General features: G+C 33.9%; 2 protein-coding genes across 2 annotated transcripts; one reads left to right on the forward strand and one right to left on the reverse strand.

Annotated features, from left to right (window-relative positions):
• Positions 1-45: 45 nt before the first annotated feature.
• Positions 46-3,197, reverse strand: IFT43 (intraflagellar transport 43). The gene is made up of 3 exons (XM_088270310.1): positions 3,049-3,197; positions 2,733-2,837; positions 46-1,908 (listed from the first exon to the last, which is right to left on the reverse strand). Exons 1-3 carry the CDS (start codon positions 3,126-3,128, stop codon positions 1,698-1,700), a joined length of 396 nt encoding a protein of 131 aa, XP_088126436.1. The 5' UTR covers positions 3,129-3,197; the 3' UTR covers positions 46-1,697.
• A 2,121-nt stretch (positions 3,198-5,318) lies between these two features.
• Positions 5,319-9,017, forward strand: LOC148303208 (ATPase family gene 2 protein homolog A). Its single transcript, XM_088270332.1, has 2 exons — positions 5,319-5,848; positions 7,015-9,017. Exons 1-2 carry the CDS (start codon positions 5,482-5,484, stop codon positions 8,931-8,933), a joined length of 2,286 nt encoding a protein of 761 aa, XP_088126458.1. The 5' UTR covers positions 5,319-5,481; the 3' UTR covers positions 8,934-9,017.
• Positions 9,018-9,037: the final 20 nt, after the last annotated feature.

Below are 9,037 nucleotides of genomic sequence, written 5' to 3' on the forward strand. Positions count from 1 at the left end.
GCGGCGAGTTCTTCAGGGAGCGGGAGCGGAGAAATGAAACGCAGATTTCAACAGTCATACCAGAACTACTTTACTGTGGCAAAGTCAACCCTACTTATACCCGACAGTGGGAAAGCACGGCCGATCAGCGGCCGGGGAGAAAGAGACAGCCATATCGCTGTCTCCCTCTAAAGGGCACCGGACGGGCTACATTTCTATACCGTGCCGGTACCTCTACAATAATACATCCGATATATTTCCATAATTCCATTTTTTTTTCATATTTTTCCATATTCAATAACGATTCTTACTTATATCTGATACATTTTCCTTTTATACTAACTTCCTATACTAACACGTAAATACATACAAATACAGTGCTGAAGCCGTACAAAGTCTACATAAATTCCCAAAGACCCTTCTCCGGGCCGCGGCCTGATGGGCAGCCATCTCGCCCGCCGGGCGCCCAGAGGTCCTTTTCAGGGCCGCTACACGGGGTGTGCGATCTGTCCGTAAAACCACTCATTGTGTAATATTTGTCAATTTTCTTGTTGGATTGTGTGAGGAAAAACCTGTGCAACGTAATTCAATGATGCTATACTTTGGCGTTTAATAAAAATCAGATTAACAAAATCTAACCTTTTTGTGATTTGGTTGTCCAAATTGTATCGGGTCTTAATTTGTTTAGCTCCTTCTATTAAAAAAATCGAGACATCGTAGCTTGTACAATTTCACATCACTGGGATTCAAGTTAGGATCAGACAAAGACTTGGCAACATTTACACCAAGATAAAGTTCTTGAATCGGTTTGTAGTGTCGCAGGTTATCATGCTGTATGTTCTGTATTTCAGTTCGTGACAAGTATGAAATGTCCATGTAACAATCCAGGAAGGTTTTGTAAGTATTACTCACATTTTCATGTAATTTATGTATTTGCGGTTTTTCGGACTGCATTTTTTTATTCATTTTGGTAAAAGAAAAACCAATACAAATTCCGTAAATCGCAAATACATTTTCTTCTGTCCGTAAAATAAAACGAATACTCACATACTTATTATCAAATGTTAATCATACTCGGATCTATATTTATTTTTTTCTTCTGTTTTATCATAGACTATGCCCAATTCCAAAAATGTGTATAAAACTAGAGTAAAATCTATCAACTGTAACAGCAGCCTAAAATCTGTATATATGGCAACACTGCAAGCATTATTTACTGATGATCATAAAACTGGTCTTAGATATTGTAGAAAGGAGACAAAATAATCACTACACACAACATAAGGCATCATGCGTTTGATACAATTGATTATGTTGTACACAATATGTTAGTTTGTTTTTACTCTATGATAACGATAACAGATAACTATCAAGTCATTCACAGAAATAGGTTCATTAAAAACATTAAAAATCATAAAATCTAGAAAATATTGCAATAATGCATTATTTTTTTATCACAAATTAAAAAAAAACTGCCGTTTCCAAATAAAATCTTCCTTAAAACTCATCAGTTTAAGTTAAAATTTTAAAAATCAATATTTGGGGTGTTAAAATCATATTATATAACATAATTAAGATGTCTAAATAATAATATTTCTAAATTTGATAATCACCTTATGGAAAATAATTACACATTTCATAATCTATGATATCCAAGGAATAATCTGCACCAAGTTTTGTTTTTCTGTTTTGGATGTCTTTTTTTATATTGTACTTCGTTAGATCCCTGGTTTATCTTTCTGGTAATACTCCGACAGATCTGAGAAGAGATTGTCAACTGTCCACACAACATCGGGTTCTTTGGTGTGTACATCGGGATGTACGAACTTCAGTAAAGGCGCCAAGTTCACACCATCCAAAGAGGAGTATGAGTACTGCTTTAGCAATTCTGAATCCAATTCTTCATACATTAGGGATCGGTTCAACATTCTAAAATTTAAAAAATTCGAATGAAATTGTAACATACTTAATCTAAGTAAAAGTTTAAAAATAAAAGGATAGTTCATTCCAATTAATGGGATCAGTCACCTATCACATTATTCAAATACCTAAATGCAAAATTATATTCAAATCCTCCCCTCTGTTAACATAACTTTTTTAGCACACTATCGTTTAAGTGTTTTAATGTTTAATCGTATCGGAATACTATAATTATAAAAGATTCGTTATTTACATGAACAATTTCACTTTAAAAAAATGTTGTGAAACATCCCATTTAAATAGTTTTATATAACACCACACAATAGTTTGAATTATCGTCCTAAAATAAAACACTATCCCAAAAATGTTAAGAATGGGTTACTAACACATTTCGGACGGGTGTTTTTTTACACTTGCGGACCACTGGCGACGCAATTTGATAATTGTGTACATATAGTTTAGCCCTTAACAAAGAGATTGGTACATATTATTCATATTAAAACGTTAAATAATTCCTTCTTTTCTGACTTTGAAATTAGGCCGGCGCAGAATGTAAACATACACTTTCCATTCTAATGCATCAATCGACCGAACGGGTAGCAACACCTTTCCCGTTCTTAGTGTGTTAATAAAATAGTTGAAACCATGTGCATTATAAAGTTTTTTTTTTAACGGAGCATATGTCTTCACACCTGGCAACTAATATATTACAAAGTAGATTGAAGTATATTCTATAAAAAAATAATAGAATAGAGTCTATTCTTTGTGTGGTCCACATAAAAAAATATGTTACAATTTTTTGTTATGTTACAAAAAATATATATATCACATACTTGGGTGTAGATATATTTTTTGAAGCGTTTTCAGCCAAATCATCTATGTCTGGTATTGTGGGAATATCATCTGTTAATGTACTTTTTTGCGGAATCATTTGCATTCTGTAATAAAATAAGGATATAATTTAAATTGTATACATCTTGATTTTTACAAATATCACAAAGGTTCTCTGTTTACTCAGAAAGCATGTCAGTTCAGCAATTGTTGAAAGACAATTGATTACATTAGATTTATAAACAATATTTTTTGCATTAATGCCTGTACAGCGTCCATCAGTGAATAATATTCAATTTAATGAAATAAATTTCTTACTTTGGTTGAATTTGATTTTCTCTACCCCAAGCTCCCACCGTTTTTGTCTTAAAATCGTCATCATTGTCTGCTGAAGCCATTTTAATACATAAAAATAAAAGTTTTATTACAAAACAACAATCAATAACAAAAATCGAAAAATCAAAACTACTGCACAGACTAACTATTTTATATAAAGACCGCCAACTACCTCGATTTTTTATGGCTGGAAGTGATATTCGCCAGCGGCCGGAAGTGACGTAAACGGCTAGAAGTACTAAGCTCCCGGCTGGGCGTGACTTCGCCGCGGCTGAATGTCAAATCCACCCGCCGAAATATTTATCATTCATTTTTCAGGTTAAATGGTATTTATATTGAAATTTGTTGTAAAACATATTTTCAAAATTATAATATTAATATTACAAAGAAGATATTTCACTATCTAAATTTATTTATTTCAGTGTAAACAAAAATAGAAAGGTCACGGCTAAAACGCGACATTTATAAAAAGAGTTCAGGCGATTAATAATGGTTACTCAACTCAGCCTTACAATGGTAAATGGTAATGGTAATGGTGGTTTTGAAATTATTATCTCAAACTATGTATAAATATAAGGCTTTTCAACAAAAACAAAAACGATAGAATTTTCAAATTACTATATTTTATTTAAAATTCTAGAAAATACAATATTTTAAAAGGGCGGAAGGAGTGCCCACCACTTTCTGAAGTTATGTTTCTTAACGGGGGTGCCAGCGCCCCTTTGTGGGCGTTTTGGAAGTCTGGCTAGGCGTTTTTAAATTTTTTGCATTTGGGGGGTGCTGCAGAAGTTCAAGGGAGCGTTGTGTTAAGTAAAAAAAACTACACTTTCATACGCAAAATTTAACTTTAACTTTGGCATAATACTCAATATTATGAAGTTCTTCATAGACGGATTTCTATTTTTCTATCGATAATTGTCTATAACCATAGTCTGTCCATATTTATTTGAAATATTTGAACAACTTGTTGGTATCTCGTATTTTTCGTTCCCGTTTTGGTGTTTTTGTTAGTGTATTAGTGTGTCTCGTCATTTTCTGGTCGTTTTTTGAACAATCTGACGTTTACGAGTCGACCCCCCCTGACTACTGTCAACAAAACATATTGCCATAGATTTGGAAAAATACTACCATAGATTTGAAAACTTGCTGGAGACCATAAACTTAAACTTAGTGAAGTCCGTCATTTTCAATATCGAGATCGAAATGAGCTAATAAAGAAAAAAAAGATTTGTGGTAGGGACTGACCGGAGCCATTTCATCAAAACGAATTCACTACCTGACCCCAAAAAAAATCAATAAAAAAAAAATATTATTTAAGTATATAAAATCACTAGTATGGCAGGTATCACCCAAAATTGGGTGCTTTGCCAAAAATAAACAAAAAAAAAAAAAAAAAAAAAAAAAAAAAAAAAAAAAAAAAATCAAGAATTAAAATCATACACCTAAGTAACTTCACTGCTAACTTAGAATCATTGAAATGTATAAACTCATGCCTCTTGCGAGATAGCGAGTGTTTTTGCCTAGAATTTTCACTCATGAATTACATGAAATTATAGTAACTTTAAACATAAAGAGTAAATCCACTCACAAGTAGGCATAGGCTATGAAACTTTTAAAGTTGAAGCCTGAGTAGGGACATGATAAACGGTGTTGCATAAGCCGTAGCTAGATTTCAGAGTCACTTGGACGTTAGGTAATTCAAAAAAAATAATTAAAAAATCATCAAAACGCAAAGCCGCTTGTGCATTACACGGAATTTCACCATCCGGTTGTCCGGTTTTGAAAAATGAAAGCGATTACGACAGTTAAGCATGATCGAATTTACGCGCAACGTGTTCACGCACCGATAAAGAGCACCGATCTGAAAAAATATGGACAAAAGCACATTCCAATTCAAGCCAACCGTCGTTTTAAAACGCTAACGTGCCGGACGGTAAAATTCCGTGTAGTGGACAAACGTCTCCCACAAATGACCATTTGTGTACTACACGGAATTTTACAGTCCGGCACGTCAGTTAGCATATAAAACGGATGATTGTCTCGTCCTTTTGTCCATCTTTCTTCAGATCGATCACGATTTCTTAAATTCGATCACGCTAAACTGTCGTAGTCGCTTTCATTTTTCAAAACCCGACTGCCGGACGATAAAATTTCATGTAGTGCACAAGCGGCTTTACGTTACGACGAAATGGCTCCGGTCAGTCCCTACTATAATTCTTTTTCCTCTATTAGCTCATTTCTATGGCTTAGCTGTCACTGTCAAAATATTTATATAAAAACATAACCTCAATTCCGGTAATAGCGATGTGCTTGTGATGTTTAAAAGCCAAATATGAACTTTGATAATTTGATCGTATATCCTATTAATTAGTTTTACATATACTTACTTTGATACATTATAACATAGTGAATATCATGGCTCCTAAGCAGAAAAAGAATATTCTTTGGGCAAAATGTGGCACCTGTCTCGCAGACCTGCCTCAAAAAGAACTTAAAAATCATTGTGATATTGGATGTCCGTGCACGCCTGAAACATGGGTGATTCCATTTATAGCCAACGATGTGCTACATAGCTTCTTAGATATTAAACACATTACCGACTGCAATGAATTAAACTGTGAGAACTTGGTATTCATTCATCCTTCTACTATACAGCAGTGCAATTTAGTGATCGGTGAAGCTGTTTTACTTAAAAGCGAATGTAAACTACTGCCTCCTATTGTGAGATCTGTATGGCCATCGACTATGGAATCAATAACTACCGTCTACTTATCTCCTAAATGTAAGTACATAAAAACCTTTAAAAAATGTACTGAACGTTGGCAGATCGATACAGTCTACTTACCAAAACTCACTTAATAAGATGGATGAGAAAGAAACATTTGAGAAATATATCACTTAAAGCTGACCAATTGAAAATAAATCTTGTTTTTTTTACATGTTGTAATTGTTGAGAAACAAACCCATAATGCCATTCTGTAGTCGAGTATCCACCGAAGTACCCCATGACATCTGTTTTTTTTTAAATCTACTTACAAGACAAACAGACTTTTTTTTTAATATATACTTTATATTTTTCGTTTAACCCTTTGCCTCTTAAGTTTTAAGATTTGATTTGAAGAAAAACAGGTTTTTTTATTTCAAATATATGATTTTTAGATATGTTCAAAACATATGAAATAATACTGACGTTGGGCCAGTCCACTACAGTCCATGCACATACAGCCAGCCTGCGAGAATACATTTAACTACCTTTTGAAATAATGTAGTAAAATCAGTTTGAGCTAACCATATTAATTTACAAAGTAAATAGACTTCGCTAGAGTGCTCGTACCAAGTACGGGCAAATCCGCAAAGGTACATTTTTTGCCAGTATGTGATACGGGCAAATTGGGCAAAGGGTTAAGAAAGCATAAAAAAAATCAATTTATATTATTGGTATTTCTTGATGAAACTCTAATGTATTATATAGATGCAATGTAGCACATAAAAATACTTGGTATTGTGGTTATAACTAATGAATAAGAAAACATTCCCAGAGTAGTAACTGGAAATTACAAGTTGTTGGTTAATTACTACACTTAAATTTGTGTATACCAGTTGCCCTTCTGAGAAAACCTTAGGCGAAAGCACTCAGTGTTGTCAGTTACAAAAATAAATGTTTCTTTTATTTATCAAACTTCTTGATTAAATATATGGTTCATTGGGTTACATATGATACTATAATGTTAAATATTTTTATTTGATATGTTGTATATAAAAATAAATTTACCACTCACTTCCAAATAACCACAGGTCATATCGCAAAAAGCCATGATTTTTTTCACGTAAGCTGTCTATGTAAATGAAGTGGGTATTAAAAAAAATTATTTTTAATAAATTTCTTAAGCTTATTTTTTCTATTATATTATTTCTCTGTGCATTAATTAATATGTTACATTTTTTTAGGTCTTGATACTCGATGGAAAAATCAAGCCAGAACTAAGGTTTCTATTCAAGTTTTTACCTTAAAGCCTCATCAAGCTGAAACAATATATGCATTAGTAGACGACAGACATGCTGCAGATAATCCTGAATTCATAACCTTCCTTAGTTTATCTCAAGTAAATAAAATCGTTTCACCCTTGAATGTACTTCCGCTAATTTTTTATGGAAAAAGTATTTGTCTAAAGATACAGTCAGTTAATGATGCTAAAGTATATGAAGGAGAAAATATAACTCCTTGGTATATGATCAGTAGTGGTACTAATTGGGTTATCAATACTGAAAATAGTCAATCGAAGCCAAAACTGGTTCAGGACTATTCCATTGGTGGTGTAGAGTGTATACTAAATGATATATGCTCTATTATGAAGTTGGCTCTGGGTGACACCGTGAAGTATGGAGGTATAAAGTTGATGAAGAGCGTTTTACTATACGGGCCATCTGGCACAGGAAAAACTCTTATAAGTAATTTCATTGCTAAGCAGAGCAATGCAAATGTGATAAATGTAAATACATCTGAAATTTACAGTAAATTTTATGGTGAAACTGAAGCCGCTCTTAAAAAAATATTTGGACAAGCAATAAAAAATTGTCCAAGTATTATATTAATAGACGAAATAGATATCTTATGTCCGAAACGCAACTCATCCGGTACAGAACAAGAGAAGCGTATCATATCAACAATGGCAACATTACTCGACGGCATTCATGACGCAGATAAAAGAGTGTTTGTATTGGCTACCTCTAATAAACCCGACATGTTGGATCCTAATCTAAGACGTTATGGACGCATCGATCATGAGATCGAAGTACCAGTTCCCGACCAACAAAGTCGATTAGACATATTTACTAAAATTTTATCACCGGTCACCCATGACTTGACTGAAGATGACATAAAATCTCTGAGTGATGCCGCACATGGTTTTGTGGGTGCGGATATTGCAAATTTGTGTACACAAGCTTCCATGCATATGCTCGGCACATTTCCACTTAAGGATAAAATCAGTATGGCGGACTTTCAATGGGCATTAAAACACGTTAACCCTAGTGCAATGAGAGAAGTCCTAGTTGATATCCCAAACGTCAAATGGTCCGATATAGGGGGACAAGAAGACTTAAAATTGAAATTAAAACAGGCCGTAGAGTGGCCATTGAAGCACTCTCATTGTTTCACCCGACTTGGCATAAAACCACCATCTGGTATTCTGATGTATGGTCCTCCGGGATGTTCCAAAACAATGATAGCTAAGGCTTTAGCTAACGAGAGTAACCTTAATTTCCTTTCAATCAAAGGGCCCGAGCTCTTCTCAAAATGGGTTGGTGAATCAGAGAGGGCGGTCAGAGAGTTGTTCCGTAAAGCCCGTCAGGTAGCACCTTCTATAATATTTTTTGATGAAATTGACGCTATTGGCGGTGAACGTTCCAAACATGGTAGCGGTTCAAATGTACAAGAAAGAGTGCTAGCTCAAATTTTGACGGAACTGGATGGAATATCTCCCTTAGGAAATGTAACTATTGTTGCAGCCACTAATAGACCTGACAAAATAGATAGTGCCCTGCTTCGGCCCGGTAGACTTGATAGAATCATTTACGTTCCTTTACCAGATGCGTATACCAGGTTAGCTATCTTCAACATTAAATTCAAAAGAATGCCACTTGGGAATGATGTAGACATTAAAGATTTAATAAATAAAACGGAAGGTTATTCCGGAGCAGAAATACACGCAATATGCCATGAAGCTGCTATTAAAGCGTTGGAACAAGATATCAACAGTAATGAAATCACATTATCTCATTTTACCGAAGCTCTAAAATTAATCCATCCTAGAACGCCAATCAATTTACTTGAGTCATATGATATATTCGAAAAAAGTTTTTCTTAAAATAAATCATTCATACATATGTACACTCATTTCATTTTATATTTTGTACTTGCAATATATTATGTATACATTTATTTATATAAATGGTGTTTTTTATTTATTTT

The sequence above is a fragment of the Brachycentrus maculatus genome, unplaced genomic scaffold, assembly GCF_059751285.1.
Source record: "Brachycentrus maculatus isolate JH-2025_06_01 unplaced genomic scaffold, ASM5975128v1 h1tg000378l, whole genome shotgun sequence".
Lineage (NCBI taxonomy): Eukaryota > Metazoa > Arthropoda > Insecta > Trichoptera > Brachycentridae > Brachycentrus > Brachycentrus maculatus.

Excerpts from the sequence above, each read along its gene's own strand:
- LOC148303208 (XM_088270332.1), top strand. The coding sequence starts at position 5,482 with ATGGCTCCTAAGCAGAAAAAGAATATTCTTTGGGCAAAATGTGGCACC. Across the intron at positions 5,849-7,014 it reads CGTCTACTTATCTCCTAAAT|GTCTTGATACTCGATGGAAA; the intron begins GTAAGTACATAA and ends ACATTTTTTTAG.
- IFT43 (XM_088270310.1), bottom strand. The coding sequence starts at position 3,128 with ATGGCTTCAGCAGACAATGATGACGATTTTAAGACAAAAACGGTGGGA. Across the intron at positions 2,838-3,048 it reads GAAAATCAAATTCAACCAAA|AATGCAAATGATTCCGCAAA; the intron begins GTAAGAAATTTA and ends ATTTTATTACAG. Across the intron at positions 1,909-2,732 it reads AAAAATATATCTACACCCAA|AATGTTGAACCGATCCCTAA; the intron begins GTATGTGATATA and ends TTTAAATTTTAG.